The 19535-nt window shown below is 40.1% G+C and overlaps 1 protein-coding gene across 1 annotated transcript in view; it reads right to left on the reverse strand.

Annotated features, from left to right (window-relative positions):
• LOC135217436 (vacuolar protein sorting-associated protein 52 homolog) overlaps window positions 1-19535 on the reverse strand; it is a gene marked incomplete in the record, with an annotated part of 146400 nt that overhangs the window by 23025 nt on the left and 103840 nt on the right. Inside the window, 3 exon segments of the mRNA XM_064253304.1 lie at window positions 5044-5131; window positions 14041-14195; window positions 16425-16580. Coding sequence (XP_064109374.1) covers window positions 5044-5131; window positions 14041-14195; window positions 16425-16580 — 399 coding nt within the window.

Consider the following 19535-nt stretch of genomic DNA (forward strand, 5'->3'; position numbering starts at 1 on the left):
AAACTGGCCTGTTCTGAAAGAAAATCCCGTCCCAGACGTACCTTACAAAAGATGAAGCTAAAGCCTCCAGATTCAAGGCACAAAAGGACAGGGTGCCCTCCTGATGTGCAGGAATGCAGCTGGTTATATGCTGAAACCAGGCCTCATTTACAAGGCTGCAAATCCCAGGGCACTCAAGAACAAGAACAAGGCATTACTGCCCATCTTCTGGATGCATAATCCCAAGGCATGGGTCACCAAAGTCCTGACGGAGTACTGGTTTCACCAGAGTTTCATTCCTCAAGTTAGGCAATACCTGGTCGATTTGGACATCAACTTCAAGGTCTTGCTCATAATGGACAATGCTGGTGGCCACCCTCTCGATCTTTATTCCAAGGGAGTCCAGCTTGAGTTCCTTCCTCCCAACACCACCTCTCTCCTCCAGTCTATGGATCAGGGCATCATCCATGCCTTCAAGGCCCTCTACACCGGGAACTCCCTCCAGCACCTTGTTGATGCAATGGACCGTGACAGTGAATTTACGCTGAAAGATTATTGGCGTAAATTCACGATTGCCACGTGTCTGTCTGTCATTGACCGGTCGTTGAAGGACATGAAGAAGGAGACGCTGAATGCCTGCTGGAGTAAGTTGTGGCCAGACTGTGTCCATAATTATACAGGCTTTTCTCCCCAGGAAATCCAGCATTCAGCCATTAATAAGGCAGTCCAGTTGGCAAAAATTCTTGGTGATGAGGGCTTTGACGACATCACCGAGGAAGAAGTCGGCACCCTCACTGATGCCCACTCTGACCCCCTTACCGACCAGGACTTGGAAGAGCTGACGAAGTCCCCCAACGAGGAAGAAGACACTCCAGGTTCAGGAGAGGATCAGGAGTAGGAGGTGGAGGGCCTGACTCTGGAACGCCTGTCCCAAGTTAAAAAAATGGTAAACGACCTCCAGGAGTTTGTCGCAACATGGGATCCTTACATGGAGCGCTCCTTGAAGTTTTCTAATATTCTTGACACAGCATTGGAGCCCTATAATCAAGCTCTCACCACCATGAAGAAGCAACGGCAGCAGTTGCCAATCCCAATGTTCATTACACGAACGAAGAAAGACCCTCCAACGCCTTCCAAATCACCTGAAGTAGTGCCTCTTGAATCGCCTGAAGAAGTGCCTCCCAAATCGCCTGAGTCACTGCCTCCTGAAGCGCCTCCTGAGGTGAAGAGGCGCCCTCAGAAGATAAGGTAACTCCTCTGCTTAGGCTGTTGCACGTCAGATCTTTGCATCGTCATTCATCTGGACTGCACGGCTAATTCATCATCATCATCTTTAATCAACATTCATCACTGGTGAGTACCCTGTTTAAATATGTTGTACTAGCGTAAAACAATTGTTTAATGTTCATACATATTTTGTTCTTTCTCTCTATCTCTTGTGTGATTTTACATACAATTGTTTCTCTTGTAAAAAGAAAATGGATGTCTAAAATAGTAACTGTATGAAAGAAAACGTGCATGACTGAAGACTTATGGGAGGACTGGATTATTTTCACCTACGTAACTAAGTCATGCAGTACATACATATGTATTTATGTATAACCATAAAATGTAAAATTTACTTTAAAACAGTATTAATAATATTTCAAAGATTAATATGAAACCATAATAGGATATTTTATGTATATTTGAAGAAGGATGGTCTTTTTAGGGATACTTTGGTGTTTGCATGTTCAGGATAGGAGTTTATGAGCATTTTTAGAGGGGGGTTCCAAACATTTGCGGGTTCTAACTATTCACGGGGGGGTCTGGTACGCATCCCCCGCGAATACGGGGGGACCACTGTAAATAAATAAATAAATAAAATATATATATATATATATATATATATATATATATATATATATATATATATATATATATATATATATATATATATACAGCAGTACCTCGAGATACGAAAGGCTCAACTTACGAAAAAATCCAAGTTACGAAAGCCAATGCGAAAAATTTTACTGCTCTACATACGAAAAGTTTTCAAGATACACAAAAGGTTGTTGCTTGTGTAAAGTCCTGAGATTCACCCGGACCACCGAGAACAATTTTAAAACTCCCGCGCGCCAACTGAGTAAACTCGCCACCATCCTCCCGCTCTCCCATTTGGTTTTCCTGGAATGGCCTAGTCACCCCATAAGGTCCTGCTCTCCTATTGGTCAGCATCTACCCCTTGTGCTTTAAGTATTCTATTGGTAAAAGGTTGCTGTAAATTGAAAAACTTATGCAAAAATATTTAATAAAAAAACATTAGGTAAAGATGAATAAAGAATAGATATGAATGGTTATTATACTGTTTGGTAGTTTCAGTAGTTGAATAGAGATAATGAAAATTTATGGCTTACTGTGTAAAAGTGATTGCTTGGCGATCGTTCGATACTCGTAAGTGCTGGATGTAAACAGACGTTTGAAAGCTTTTTTTTGTTTGTTTATTATAGTTAATGGTTACTTTAATAATTAATTTGAAATGAGTACATGCAATACATTTAATAAAAAAAATTGTGAATTAGATATCTAAAAATATAAAATAAATCAGACTGCCAACAAATACGTATTTTTTAGAATTATTCTGTTTGTTTTATTATTACGTTACGTAAACGCATGTTTCAATATAGCTGTCAGTAACTCGGTATCTTCATTAGGTAAAGATAGAATAAAGAATAGAAATGGTTATTATACTGTTTGGTGGTTTCATTAGTTGAAAGAAGAGATATTAATGACAATTTATGGCTTACTGTGTGCTAGGAAAAATGATTGCTTGGCGCTCGTTCGATACTCGTAAGAATGTAAACAATCGATTGGAAGGTTTGTTTTTTCTTTGTTTGTGTATTATAGTTAATGATTAATTAATAATTATTTGAAATGAGTACATACTGATATTTATACATTTTATTGGCATATTCTAAGCTTTTAGCTCTTAGGTTTAGATGTCAGTATCATAGACTAGGCTACAGTAGCCACCGCTAACATAGGCTAGGCTATTGCTAAGGGACATATGCTAAAGTCCTAATATATGCAGTAAAAATGGGGTTGAACATTACATGCAGTTGAATATTACTCAAGTATGTACAGTATTTTGCCTTTTTGGAGTCATATTTCTTCTGTCGTAACCCTAGAACATGTGTTTTAGGCCTAGGAAATATAATTTACTGGGGTGTTTTTGGAGGACTTGGAACGGATTAGCCATTTTACATGTAAAATGTGTTCCAAGTTACGAAAAACTCATAATACGAAGGCCGTCTCAGAACGGATTAATTTCATATCTCGAGGTACCACTGTATACGTATATATATATATATATATATATATATATATATATATATATATATATATATATATATATATATATATATATATATATATATATATATATATATATGTGTGTGTGTGTGTGTGTGTGTGTGTGTGTGTGTGTGTGTATGTATGTATGTATGTATGTATGTAGTATGTATGTATGGTATTTTACGGTATGTAGTGTATACAATGAAGGGACAATCCACTCTGAGATCAAAGTTGCCATTTTCACCCTTTTAATAAACACTGACCTTGGTTGCAATATTATGTTGAATTATATAAGGGAAGTTGGCAAGTTACTTTTCAATTTGGATAAAGTAAGATTAATTTCAAGACCGGCACAATTACTGTGGCACTCAGTAATGTAATGTATATATTCTTAAATGTGGTTTGCTTTGTTTTGTTATTATGAGCTGCTCATGCAGGGATTACATTTCAACATAACTCAAAACTCACTCGAGTAGTTTCTATGTACACATCCATGTATGTATGTTGGTACTACATATAGTTAGATTGAAAGAGGCATCAAAAGCTCCTGTAACTGCCACCAGACAGCAAGTATCAAGATTCAGGATTCTAATATACAGATTTAATTTACTCTTTTCAATAGCATTAGAGAGCCTAAAAAGGATGTAACCTGGCCTGTAATTGCTGTAATCAGCACTTACAGAATCCTTTTGTGAAACCTGCCCAGCTGCTGTAAGCAGGAAATAAGCACTTAGTAGTTAAATGCATCTAAAAAGCAATACAGCATAAGTAAAATAAGAAGTTTGCTTGTTGCATAGACATAGATTTATAAACTAACAAGAGAAGCAAATTGCAATACATTTACTTTATGTATATCCTTAACTTTATACATCAATTTGCGAATTTGTATTCAAAGTATAAACATGATTCAACATTTACGCATGGCTAAAGTTAAAAGCGATTTCTTAAATTTATCAATTAGCCATAAATCAGTCATGATAAGACTGTCTAGAGATAAATTTTACCTGTTAATTGAAAATATAATTGAAAAATATCTCATTAAATGCATACAGTATTAAACACCCAATTGAACATTAGCTACCAAGGCATGATTACTTGATTACCATCTAAGAGACCTTCAATTTCAAGTCATCAATTATGTTAACTGTGCCTTTAACTAAAATAACAAGATCTACTATGAAAGATACTGGAAAGAAAAGCACATGCATGGAAGAAAAGAAGTGACATTACAATCTCTGAATTTCCATTTTACCAAAATAACTCCATTTTTCATACAAACACAGTTACATGTATTTGTACTTAAAATAAAGTGAGGTACTGCAACACCTTATATAATTGTTTAAGGACCTTTGCACCTGTAACAATCATTAAAGATTTAGAATAAAAGAACAGAATATAGAATTTAGGCTGAAAGCCAAGTGCTGGGACCTACGAGGTCCTTCAGTACTGAAACAGAAATTGACAGTAAAAAGGTTTGAAAAGTGTAACAGGAGGAAAACCTTGCCATTGCACTACAAATTAACTGTTAGGAGGAAAGTACAATGGAAGAGAGAGAATACAGATGAAAGTATAGTAAAAGGGGTTGCAGCTAGGGGCCATTGAGATACTGCGAAGAACCTTTAAATAATGGTTACAGTGCACTGCTGAGGTGAAGTGATGGCACTACTCCGCATACAGGGATTACATTTATATTTAAATTTATATTCAAATAATATACAGTATACATACATAATGAGGTCGCATATCCAAAGAGGGCATTTTAGAAGGATCACATTCCTGAATACTTTGAATGTTCAGTTTCACTACATGATCAAATCTGCAATGGAAATTTTCAAAACTCAGTATATAAATTTTATTATTCCCAAAACTTTCACATACTTATTTTAAACTTTGATCTTTCAACATACTATAATGTCCTGGGGTATAACCTCAAACTCTCTGTAGGTCTGTCTGCTAACAGGATATAGTAATATATTTGAGATAAAATAAAACATATGCTTGATCTTACAAATTCACTAAGTTCCTGGGAACACTTCATTATACATATTCTCCATATCCAAGTCATTTTCTGGGTGCAGGGTTTTTTATCACTTCATGAGTCATAAATGTACATTTTAAAGTAAATATGTAACAGTACCATGTTGTATTAAAAAATATGCGTGTAGTACGGTACCTGATAATAATAATAATAATAAAATAATAATAATAATAATAATAATAATAATAATAATAATAATAATAATAATTTTGATATGCATTTAGTATTTGGAGAACACTGCCAAAAAAGTCTGTTTAGGTATCAATGTGGTGCAATAATCTCTATCTTCAAGGCCTACACATACCAAACCCTATAGGTATAATCCAAGGTGATTTTTGGATAACTTTTTCTCTTAAACAACTGCATATTGTTATACACACCTTTTCCTTAAAATTTAGTTTTACAGATCAGCCTCAAATCAAGGTACAGAAAATTTAACTTGAAAGTATAAAGAGATTTTAGCAATCAATTTTCTCTATTACCAATTATCAGAACAAGCACAAGAAATACCAAATTTGTAACTAATTTGTATTTTTCATAACTAACAAACCTGAGGTCTTAACATTAGGATTTACTAGCGCCAAGCTGGAAAACCGGTAGAATTAAAATTACACTTGTGAGATCCAGGGACTAATGGCATCTATACCAGGTCACGGGGCATGTATACCAGAATGCCCACGGCTAGCCTGTGGAACCCATCGAGTTCATTATTTCTAACTCCCAGTTTGAGACTGCCTAGAGGGGGTGGGTGGTTCGAGGTGGGCCTTTAACTGTTAATGACCTCAGGTTGTTAGTTGATGAAAAAACTACAAATTACTTACAAATTTGGTATTTGTTCATACACGAAACAAACCTTCGGTCTTAACATTAGGATAGACTTACTATTGGAGGGAGGTAAGTCTCTACAACTGACTGGGAGTTTGCCACCTTATCCATTTCCGAATATATAGGGAAATTCTAAGAGAATGGACAATGAACCTAGGACCAAAGATATAAGCGGATCTATTGGTTTCCTCCCACTGGGTGTAGATACCATTCTACTGTTTACTCTTGTCCCTTGCGACTGGATCCACCTTCACCCCTCTTTTCCTTATTATCCAGAGGGGTGTGTTGCTACTGAAAAGTATATCATCAGCTAAGATAGCTTCACAGTATGGCTGACCATCTCACCTGCATCTAGTCCGTTCCAGCACATGACGGTACTCTCCTTCATATTGCCCGTAGTTAAAGGAGTAGGAAGAAAGTAGTAAAGAAAAAAGACCAGTCATCCCCATTCATTCTACTTTCATACCTTCATCTTAGACTAGACGCAAACTGACCCACCAGGGGCACTGGATGAACTATATCACTTGTTGGGCCGCCACCACTGGACCCAAGGAAAAGGTGTCCAAGGATCTATGGGCAACATCTTTCAAATAAAATGAGGTGAAAGTTGTTTGGCGCTTCCACACGCCAGCTTTCAGAATTTTTATCCACAGACATGTTCTTCTTAAATGCCAGGGAAGCACTCACACCCCTGATGTCATGAGCTCTAGCTCCCATCGGCTATCTGACCCTCTGTCTTCTGCAGTATAAAGCATCTCTGATCGTCTCCCTTAGCCAAAATGATATTGTATTCTTGGACACTTCCTTCTTGTTCCGTCCTGTACTTACGAACAACTCTGGCACCCCGGCCTGAGGTGCCTTGTTCTCTTTAAGTACTCCCTTAGTGCCCTGACGGGGCACAGGAGCATCTCTGCTTTGTCGTTGTCTACAAAGTCTGCCAAGGAAGGTATGGTAAAGGAGTCGAATCTGCCGTCTACTATTGTTGGATTTTGGGTCTTTGCCACGAATTCTGGGACAAACTCACACACCATTGATCTCCAACTCTCGAGTGCTTTATGAGATATGAGAGGCCATGTAGCTCCCCCCCAACCCCCACCCTTTTGGTTGAAGCCAGGGCCAATAAGAAGACTGTCTTCAGGGTCAGGCTCCTATCCGTGGACTGCCTTAGTGGTTCGTAGGGGGGTTTTGTCAGACTACTCAGTACCTTGGTCAGATCCCAATCTGGGGCTTTTAGCTCCTTTGTGGGGGCATGACTGTTCAAAGCTCCTCATCAGCATGCCAAATTCCCATGAAGACGATATGTCCACTCCTTTCATTCGTAAGACTTGAGGCTAGAGCAGCCCTGTACCCCTTCACTGCCGATACAGACATATGTTTTTCTGTTCTGAGATATATCAGAAAGTCTGCTAACTGCGAATAGTGGGACCGAGTGGAGACACGTTCCTCTACGACACCAATCACAGTATGCTGACCCAATTTTCCTGGTATACTGTCGCAGATGATTTTCTGATATTACCTGCCATCTGAGTTGCTGCTTTCTGCGAAAACCCTCGCTCTCGGAGGAGATACTTGACAGTCTCCACCCACCCGTGAAGCGATAGGGACTTCACCGACTGGTGTACCTCTCACGTGAGTGGCTGACACAGAAGGTTGCTCCATGGAGGTAACTCTCTTGGCACATCTACTAGGAGTTCCAGTAGGTCTGAAACCACTCTGCTTTTGGCCATAACGGGGCTACCAGGGTCATCTTGAGGTTCTGAGACCGCATTACCCTCTTCAGAACCTGACGGATTAGACAAAATGGAGGAAATGCGTACACGTCCAGATTGTCCCAGGGGTGTTGTAGCGCATCTTCTGCTACTGCCTCTGCGTCCGGGACTACTGAACAATACACTTCCAACTTTTTGTTGTACTGGTTGCGAATAGGTCTATGATCGGTCCTTCCCACAACATGAGCATCCTGTCCACTACCTGTTGGTGTAGGGACCACTCCGTTCCCAGAATCTGATCCCTGCGGCTCAACTTGTCGGCCACTATGTTTCTTTTTCCCGGAATATACCTGGCCTTGATGTCTACCAGGTTCTCTATAGCCCCACTGGTGAAGTTGAACTGTCATCACATGTAAACTGCCGAGAAACTAAGCCTCCTTGCTTGTTTATATAAGCTACTACTGTGGTGTTGTCTGACATCAATACCACTGAGTGTCCCTTTACTCTCTGAATTCTTGTAGAGCCAGGAAAGCTGCTTTCAACTCCAGCACGTTTATATGGAGTTCTCTGTCCTTGCAACTCCATTTGCTGACACCATCAACTCCTCCAATATGGGCTCCCCACCCCCGCCTTCTAGTGACGCATCCGAGAACAGGAAGAGGTCTGGGGAGGATTGTTGAAGGGGGACACCCACTGTCAGATTGTCGTCGTCCACCCACCACAGCAAGTCTTTCCTCACTTCTGCCGACAAGGGAATTTGCTCGTACGGGTGATCTACTGTTGGTGACCAAAACTCCTTCATCCTCCATTGTAGGGGACCGAAGGTGTAGCCTTCCTTGTGGTACTAGCTTCTCCAGGGTTTTTTTGAGGTTAGGATTCCCAGCACCACCTGCCACTGTCTTGCTGGCTGTGTCTGCTTTCCCAGAAAGGCATTCACCACTTGTTTGCATTTCTCTACTCTTTGGTCTGTCGGGAATACTTTGGCTTGTGTTGTGTCTATCACCATTCCAGATATTCCAAACGTTGACTTGGATCCAGCTGCGACTTCTGCTGATTCACCACAATACCTAGGCTGTGACAAAGCTGCAGGAGGGCCGCCCCGCCCTGTCCCTGAGTAATTTCTCCCTGGACTTTGCTATCACCAGCCAATCGTCCAGATATCTTATTAGCCTGATCCCCTGAGCATGCGCCCACGCCGACACGAGGGTGAACACTCTTGTAAAAACTTGAGGAGACGTTGTCAATCGAAGCACAGGACCTTGAATTCGAAAGCTTTCCCTGCAAGACTGAAGCGGAGAAATTTCCTTGAAGACTGATGGACTGGTATCTGAAAGTATGCGTCCTTTAAATCGACTGTCAGCATAAAGTCGTCCGATTCTGACTGCTTGTAGAACCGTTTTCGGAGTTTCCATCTTGAAAACTGGTTTTCCTTATAAACAGATTCAGCGTTGACAGGTCTATTACTGGTCCTCCACTCCCGTTGGCTTTGGGTACCAGGAAAATCCTGCTGTAGAAGCCTTTTGTCGGACTGCATACTTGTTGCACAGCTCCTTTTTCCATCATCTTCTTCACTTCGTCCTGCAGAATAGTGGCCTTCTGAGATTTGTGGGCATAAGTGACGTGGGGTAATGGTTGATCTGTCAGGGGCGGGGTACCTCGAACGGAATCAAATACCCGATCCTGAGAACATCCACCACCCACTGCTCTGCCCTAGTTCCTGCCACACCTTCCAGTGATTTGCCAGGCAACCCCCCACTGGTGTGGCCGAGTGATGGGAGGCGCCCATCCTATCTTCTTGAGCCTCTCCCTCTTCCCCTATTGCCCCTTCCTCTGTTGTTTCTATTGTGAAAGGCCGATGAGTTATCCTCTTTGGGGAAGAGGGTCTTGTGACTCTATTAGGGATGCTATGTCTCACTGTCTTCTTTCGAGACATCTGCTGTTGTCTTCCCTCCAAAGGAGTACAGTAATACTTTGGGTTACGAAAACCGATTAGTATACGAATTTTTTAACTTACGAAGTGACGACCTCATTCTGGAATACGAATTTCGCTTGGAATACGAATGCGCGAATTTCCATCATGGGAGGCCGCCTGATTGTTTACATCGGATGAGCGTGGGATCTGCGAACGCATTTTTTTTTCGGCCAAAACTTAACGCCCTGCTTTTGTTTACATCGGATGAGCGTGGGATCTGCGAACGCATTTTTTCGGCCAAAACTTAACGAGGGTCACGTGACTTCCTCCTACGCATCCCTTGACCCTTTTTAAAACCATAACTCTTTCAATATCTCGCTGGCGGTAAGATTGAACGTATCTGTCCGTGATACGCTCTCAAATTTGCTTAGTGATTTGCGCACGTGTTGTGTTTCGTAATAGTGCTTATACATTACTATTACCCAAATACTAAAGACAAGTGCTCCCAAGATGACGAAGGCAAGCAGCAAGAAGGAAAGCATAAGAAAGAAGGAGATGATTACAGTCGAAATGGAGAAGGAAATTATCCAAATGCATGATAAAGGCGAGTGCGTGAAAGACATTGCAGCATTCTTCAAGCGGTCGCAATCAACGATCTGCACTATTTTGAAGAAAAAGAAGAAAATTAAAGCCAGTAAAGCATCAAAAGGTGTCACAGTATTGACGAAACAACGGCCTTATATTCTCGACGATGTAGAAAATTTGCTCATAGAAAAAATATTTTTTCAAAATTGTGAAAGAGCAACATAGGAGTGTTGCGTAAGCGTAAAAATTAGTGATCGTATGAACGGTGCTCTCTAGAGAAAGAACCAGAAAGTCTTCCAGAAGTGTTCACGGAGGGGGATTTCCCCCCAAGCCCTAACCCTCTCCTCTCACCCTTCCCCTCCTCCCGTCTCCGTCAAGCCAGCAGCCACACTCGCCAAAGGTAAAGTTCAGGTTTTACTGTTGCATGCATATTAAATCTAGTGTTTATATTTAATTTCATTCTTCAATTTTATAATTTTATGTAATTCCTACACGAATTTTCAACCTTAGTGAACAAAAATAAATGGAAAAATATGAATTGAAATGGTTATTCATGGTCGGGTGGAACGCATTATTTGCTTTTATAACATTCTTATGGGAAATCCATTTGGGGTTACGAATTTTTTAGGTTACGAAGCAGGTTCTGGAACGGATTAAATTCGTAACCCAAGGATTATTACTGTAGTTTGGCTGTTAGACGTTTTCCTAACTGCCTGTTGCACCAACCTATCGTTAGTGTCCATCCTTCTTCTATCTATTCGCCTCTTCCAGTATGACCTCTGGCAACAGTAGTTGCGATTCCAAGATATCCCCATTCCTCATTGCTAACAGGGAATCCAAATCCACATTGCGGCTTAGTCTAGCCAATGCTGCATCTCTCCTCATTAGCAGGATATTTGCCCAAACATTGGCACTTACGTTTGTCAGGTACGCAATCGCCTTGGACCCTGACTGTAGTAATCTAATGAACAATGGTTCATCCACTACTTTCCTTGTTGCTTCCGAGGATGCAATTTTCGCCACTGCTGTTGACCAAAGGTCTAACCAGGACGCAGCCTGAAAGACAGAAGAAGCTGTTGCTTCTAACGTAGCAGCCTCTTGGTACGTCATCGAAGGGCACTCCATTTTAACCTGATCCAGGTTAATCCAGGCCTTAACCTTACAACATTAGGGTTCATTTGTCTAGACAGCAAAGGGACCTTCGGTGTCGTATAATATTTCTTCCTTTGTTTTATCATTGAAGGGGGAATAAATTTAAATGATCTATTAGATCTTAAGGAATTATCCCTCCCTGCAATTCTTTGCGTTTTACGTGTTGCAAGACCGATTCCGCATGACTCGAACAAGGCAATTCATACGACACCTTGGTATCCCTCTTTAGTCCAAACGCCATGTCAATTCCAGGAGGAAGCATACTGGCCGGTGTTTCTGTCTTCTCCGAAAGGCTATTGAATTGACGAATCAAAATCAATAACCTCTGCATACGAGGCCAGAAACTCTTGGTTTTCTCCTTCCTCTGGCTCTAGTGTACCACTCTCCGTCAACGAGGGATGTTGTCTCGCCTCTATCTTCTGACAGACGGCCCGGAATTCCACGGCCGCCTGCCCCTACGGCCGCGGTCTCTTTGATCTTTGCTGGCCGCTGTTGGCTCGTCCCAGATAGTCAGCAGGGGAACGAGAACGTCTCACTCTTTCTCTGCTCACGGATCTAGAGCGAGAATCTCGTCTAGATCTCCACGATGAAGGCTCCCTTAAGACAGAGGTAAGTTCGTCTCTATTATCATAGGTATCGTTTTCGAGCGTCGGCGAGCCCGGCCTCGGCCTTCCATCCAGACGGACACTGCCTTCCACGAACGTATCCGCCGAGGTTGCCAACTCTCTATTTTTCGTACTTTTAATAGGAGCCTTATCGTCCTTCGTACGTATTTTGAACGGCCTTACGGGCGAAACTGGGACCTGCATTCCATCCTCTGCTGCACCTTTCGCCGCCAACGTCGATTTTACCAGAGGTATCGCAGTTTTTGCGATCCGAACTGGCAACTCCGCCTCGGCCGCTAGCTCGCCGGCCGTCACCTCTCTCGCTTGTTCGGACTCTTGCGAACGGCTTCGTCTGCCAACCTTGTGCTTAATAGCCACTGATTTTCCGACCTTCTTGCTGACTTGGAAATGACAGTCTTGGTCCGAAGAAGAGGAAGAATTGATTCTTCTCCTCTTGGCCCGAGGATCCGCCAGGAACTCCCGAATCCTCCTCCAACGCTTGACTGGCGCTCGCCGTGACGTTATCGGACTTAGCGATGACGCCGAACTAGAGGAAGAAGACGAAGAAGGCGAATCACACTTTTTCTTTTTGTCTCTCTTATTCATTCTCTCCTCTATATCCTGTAATTTCTGCATTACAGTTTGCATTGACGGGTCAGAAGGCGTATTAGCGTCTGGGTGCAGCGAAAAAGGCCGAGAATCGGTCTGTGACGTCATCACGCCTGCCATCTCAGAGTGTGACGTATGTTGTGACGTCATCCCTCTCGTAGGGAGAGACTGAGAGGTTTGCTGGATGGCAACCGCACGTTTGCTGCCAAACTACCTCCCACGTTCTGCATCGCTGTAAATACTGAGTGGGATGGTGAAGCCGCGGCATTAATTCCCATAAATTGCAAGCCCGGGGGATGAGGAACATTCAGCGCTGCCGGACCCTGCTGGAACCGTGACGTCATATAATGCGCAAGCAGACCATCCAAGGTTGGTACGCCTGGTAGGCCTAGCGCTGACCACGTACCATCTAACCTATGCGCTTGAGTAGCAGGAGCCTGGAACAAAGATGGCGGATCTCCCCCTCTACTTGCTGGGAACAAAGGAGAATGCAAATTATTCATAAAATTACCCAAGGCCCCTCCTGACGTTTCCGATACAGAACCGCTAGGAGAAACCGAAGGGGTATGAGACAATTCAAAAGCAGGTGGAGAAACATATGGAGCAGCCTGGTTTATTACCGATACAAAAGAAGCCGGTAAGGATTGGTCATCCAAAGATGGCGTCACCCCCTTCCTTTTGTATTGGCTTTTCCCATAGAACTTCTTCCACTGTTCCACCGACCAACCGCGACAAACAGAACACGGATTAGTAACCGTACATACGTTTTCCCTGCACCTACTACACGTTGGATGAGGATCCGTCGACACCGAAGTTAGGAACCTAGAACATGGAAAGCCACTGACTCCTGGGCATTTCCTTTGTCTCCTCTTCGAAGCGGTAGACGATCCCGATGTTGAGGCAAAATTCTACATCATACCACGTATACACTCTTACCACACACTGATCACACTTGGAGAAAGAAAAGGAATGAAAAATAAAAAATGAAATGGATAAAGAATGGGCAAACTGAAAAACCGGCTTTAAATGAGATAGACAGTAACACGTCTTATCTTAAAGGCGGTAGGAAAATAACTGATGGGTCACAGGTAGCCGTGGGCATTCTGGGTATACATGCCCCGTGACCTGGTATAGATGCCATTAGTCCCTGGATCTCACAAGTGTAATTTTAATTCTACCGGTTTCCAGCTTGGCGCTAGTAAATCCTAATGTTAAGACCGAAGGTTTGTTTCGTGTATGAACAACTAAATATTTTTCAAGTTTAATGTTAACTTTTATATTATTCCATACCTTGGCCATATCATGTGAAGTAGTTGTTCCCAGTGATTGTCCAATGAAGGAACAGCTCGCTTATGGCAGAGTAGTCGGTACTGGTGAATCAAGTGAACACACAAATACAAAGCAATTGAATCATAACATCCCATGACTACACCACATACTTCCTTCTGTAAAGGAAAATTAAAATAAGTGAAGACTCTCCATTTTTTATGCTATGGAGAACCCCCAACCCATCAAATTTAATGATTGTTTACTATAATATAAATGGACATAGTTAGGCAATACAGTGAACACTCCATACTTGCGGGGGCTACCTACCTGACAACCCCCACCCCCAAATAGCTAGAATCTGTGAATACTTAGAATCCCCCTCTAAAAATGCTTATAACTGCCTATCTGGAAAGTTCAAATACCAAATGTATACTACTTAAAATTACCATCCTTACATCAAATATACCTTAAATCATTATTGTATTAATGTATTAATCTTTGAAATTATATCATTAATACAATTTCAAAGTCATCTTCAACATTTTACCATTACAAATATATACATACAGCCAATAACACAGAGAGAGTCTAGAGAGGCCACAGAATGGCAACATCATATATTTGACCATCAAGAGTGAAATCATTTATGAATTAATTTGGAGACATGAGAATACCTAATATATGAGAGAGAGAGAGAGAGAGAGAGAGAGAGAGAGAGAGAGAGAGAGAGAGAGAGAGAGAGAGAGAGAGAGAGAGAGAGAGAGAATAACTCATTACAATATCAAAAGATTGAAATGAACCTCTATAGACAACGCTTCTTCCCCTCCACCATACATATCTCTTTTCCAGAGAGAGAGAGAGAGAGAGAGAGAGAGAGAGAGAGAGAGAGATAAAAGAAGGAAGAAATAGAAATGAGATGGACAGACATTGGCAACAATTTGGACCTGGCCCCTTTCTGTCAAGTAATGTGACATTTTTGACAGGCCTGGCTTATCCCCTTACTTCACAAAAGAGAGGGATGAAATTCTGTTCCTTAATTTTTTTAAATAACTTACAATAGAAATGCATAATTATTGTAAAAACAGTGTATTATTATTGTTATTTAGTCTTACTAACTTTTGAAAATTAGTACTTATTATGTGCATATAAGGTAAACATTTTATTTATCACAAAACAAAGAGAGAGAGAGAGAGAGAGAGAGAGAGAGAGAGAGAGAGAGAGAGAGAGAGAGAGAGAGAGAGTAGAGAGAGAGAGAGAGAATAATTATTTTTACAATATAATATTTAATCTTATTTTACTTAATACATTATTAATCAATATTATTATTTGAAAATTAGTAGATAATTTTTGTATCATAAAAATGTACTTAGTCATGAAAGTAACATCAAAATATACTAATTAGTAACAATTGGTTAAAGAGAGACTTTCCCTGAGAGAGAGAGAGAGAGAGAGAGAGAGAGAGAGAGAGAGAGAGAGAGAGAGAGAGAGAGAGAGAGAGAGAGAGAGAGAGAAATTCTTGGCCCCAAAATGGCAGCAATTATTAGACTTACTAAGATCACAACACTCCCCTACCCTTGCTGTCTGTGACAGCTCCACGCTCACCCCTCTCTCCATGTCTCAAAGGTGAAAGATTGGGATTTTCTTCAATCTTACATACACTTTTTATTTATAAACTAAAATCTTACTAATTTACTATAGTATTTTCTTTAATGAAATTATATTATTGCTGCTTACATTACAATTATTTGAAAATTGGTAAGTTATTTATTTATCATACAAAAGACATACATCTCAGTAAGAGAGAGAGAGAGAGAGAGAGAGAGAGAGAGAGAGAGAGAGAGAGAGAGAGAGAGAGAGAGAGAGAAATTATTATTTCTATTAATTAATATAATTTAATCTTATGAAACTTAATACAGTATTAATCAATATTAATATTTGAAAATTAGTAAAGCATTTTTGTATCATAAAAATGTATTTAGTCACAGAAATAATATAAAAATATCTATCAACAGAAACACCCAAAAATAAATAAGTCCTCATGCAAATAATTTTTAAATAGGCCCGACAGAAAAATCCACGAATAGGTGAGTCTGCAAATTTCAAGAATGCGAATATGCGGGTTAACTGCATTAGCAATCGACATAAAGAACAAACAAAAAATCTTCATTCTAATGCTATTGGAAGATATTTCCAGGGGGATCATGGGATAACTGCTTCACTCCCAACAATCTCATGCAATGTGGTATTGAAATGAGATGGCCTTCGAAGAACACTCTCCTACCAAATGCTAGGAACTGTCATATATAATTTGAAATAATTTTTTTTTATAACTTTCTTCGAGTTCTAAGAAATAAATAAAAAAACATTCTGTTACTATTGAGAATAAGACACTTCAATGACATGACCTGTACGTGTTGCAAAGTCTTTCCCATAACAGTCATGAAGAGTTTTTGTGCATCAGCATCTCGAACCATGAAGAATTCTGTGAGGAAAATGTATTCTCTGCAGCCATTGTCCATTAGTGCATACTGCTGACTTCTGAAGAGCACTTCAAATGGGTACTGAAACAAATCAAACAATTAAAACATTTAAAACCTAGTTTATTCTGGATCTTAGGTCAAAGAAACATTAGATACATAATAATTATTATAGTATGTACATATATATATTTTCAGTACATAAAGTGAAGAAAATTACTACCTATATTTGATCTATGATAAACAGACAACTCATCAAACAAATCTATTTCTCTTTCAGTATTGTGATTATGAATGTTGTGCATCAATTTAAAATTTTATTTCTCTCTTGATCATAATATCCAATGTTAAGGGAAAACACTAGGCCTAATGCAACAAGGTCAGCACTTCTATGCAGCATAGCATTCCCCAATAAAAATGCTTATACAGTAGACCCTTGACTCACGAACGCATTGACCCACGTACAACTCGATCCCCGACCAAAATTATAGGTAAAATTTCACCCTTGACTTACGAACTAACTTTGAGATACGAACAAAAAAAAAATGCGGAAAATTAAAATTCTGTTTGGGTCATGAACTAATTTTGAGACATGAACATTTGAAAAATGCTGGAAATTTCTGGAAAATAACAATTCACTTTGTTTCACAAACTAATTTTTAGACACAAACATTTGAAAAATGCGCGAAATCGCCCAGCACACGTGAGAGCGTTTGGGTTGCCATGGGACCAGCCATCCTCCAGCCGCCCACGCACGGCGTCACCCACGCATCACTCTTTGTCTCATCTCATTGTGTACAAGACGTTCGTCAATTCGCTTAGCATTTTTTGCGCTAAAACTTGTGATTTTCTTCATAATGGGCCCTAAGAAAGTGAAGAGTGGTGGTGAAAGTAAGAAAGTGAAGAGTGATGGTGAGAAGAGGGTGCAGAGGAAGATAACCATTGAAATAAAGAAAGAAATTATAGAAAAGTTTGAACGTGGTGTTCGCGTGACCGATATCGCAAGTGAGTACAAGATGGCCAAGTCGACAATTTCGAAAAGGCAACAGACATTGGATAAGTTTGTGATTAAAAGTTCACCAAAAAAACCTAGAAGAGTTGAATCTCCGGAACGAGATCTCCCCGACCTGGATGGGGGAGGGTCTCCTTCCGCACAATAACCTCCTCCCCACCCACCACCCTCCTCTTCTCTTGTCCGTCAAGCCAGAAGTCTCGCCAGTCATAGTAAGTGTTCACTTTACAAAACGTTTTTATAGTGTTAGTTTACCATTTTAAACCTTATATTATTAGATATATTAAGGTTTTTTTACACTGACTTTTACATTATCTGTGTAAAATAAGGCAAAATATACATAATATATATTGGTTCGTAGGGGTCGAGAACCAATTAATATTATTCCCATTAAACCTTATGGGGAAATTAGCTCCGAGTCACGAACAATTTCGAACACGACCAAGGTCTAGGAACGGATTGTGTTCGTGAGTCAAGGGTCTACTGTAACTACCTATTTTGTTAGTTAAAACTTAAGAAAACCCACTAAAAAACTTTTAAATAGTTTTATCTAAAAAAGTTCATTTTATGATGAAATTGATAAAAAAACTAGGAATTTGTGGATATTTCTCAGAAAAATGCTGCGAATAAGTGAATTTCCCCAGAATAGTAGGGGTATATGTTCCAGAGAAATCCATGAATACGTGAGTCCGCAAATCCGAAGTCTGTGAATATGGGGGGGTTGACTGTATAGTACTTACATTTCCTTTTATACTACTATTTCACTGTCTCCATCCATATACAATTTTTTATGCTTAGCTGCCAAGCAATGTCACTTGTCAAAACATCAGCCTTATGCTAGTTAATGATTGATGACTTTAGAGATTATGAACTACATATGTGTTTTCTAATAGTAAACTGACTTTCCTCACCCATATTTGTATGTCATAGGTAAGACTGGAGATTATGACAACTACTCTTCTTTATTTTTCTAATGTGTTTTTGACATCCATTATGGAATATACATTGCTTTCTTTGTGTAACTTTGATAAAAATCATCTGAGATTATATGTCACTAATCAAGCTTCATTTTTTAAAATCCAAACATTAGTTTCCCCCTTTACTCTTCCTTCTAGCAATCTAAAGTGAATTTCTCAAATTGACACTTTTATAATAAAATTAGATTTTATCTATACTTACCAAGTAATTACACAGCTATAATTCCCTATCGATAAGTGTGTAGGTGAGTAGTACCTGCCCACTATCTGGGACAGGGAACACACTAGCAGAGAGCTCAATTTGTTTTATGCCCTATTATCCGTGCAAGGGGAGGAGGGAGGGCTCCGATCATGTAATTACTAGGTAAATATGTCATTTTTATATAAACAACTTACCAAGTAATTACATAGATTATTCCACATTGCCTGGAGGTGGGAATAGCATGGATATATTTAAATCAAAGCATTAATGGGTTAACGAATTTGGAATAAAAATAGTTGCCAGCATTAAAAAAAATACATGTTTGTTTCCTTGCCTGTTGAGAAAGCTGCTGCAGGAAGTTACTGCCTCTGGTCAGTACTTTAATCAACTAGTAGAGAGCGTGGCAGTAGAGCCAAGAGTCGCTCCTACATTAGAGGGGGACTTTGCAGCAGAGGAAGTACACCTTCTGCTAACAAAGCCAAAAGTATAATTTGCCCTTGCTCTGGGTGTAGACCAGAATAAAAACAACAAACACCTACACAGCAAACAAACAAACAAACAAAAACACTATTAACCACCCTATTAAATAGACACCGATCTGGTGGGTACTCTAAGTACCAAGTACTCCCAGACTTCCAAAAACACAAACCTTGAATCAAGGAGAGTGGAAAGCAAAGGAACAGTAAGTTCCCTACCAGCCACGGATAAAGGGCCTACACTATTACAATTTTCAAATACTGTCTCAGTGTCCTTGAGATAGTGTGAAGCGAAGACTAATTTACATCTCCAAAACGTTGTTTGTAAAATTGAGAAAAGTGATGCATTATGCCTGAAAGCTAGAGACGTGT

Source organism: Macrobrachium nipponense, chromosome 7 (assembly GCF_015104395.2).
Source record: "Macrobrachium nipponense isolate FS-2020 chromosome 7, ASM1510439v2, whole genome shotgun sequence".
Classification (NCBI taxonomy): Eukaryota; Metazoa; Arthropoda; class Malacostraca; order Decapoda; family Palaemonidae; genus Macrobrachium; species Macrobrachium nipponense.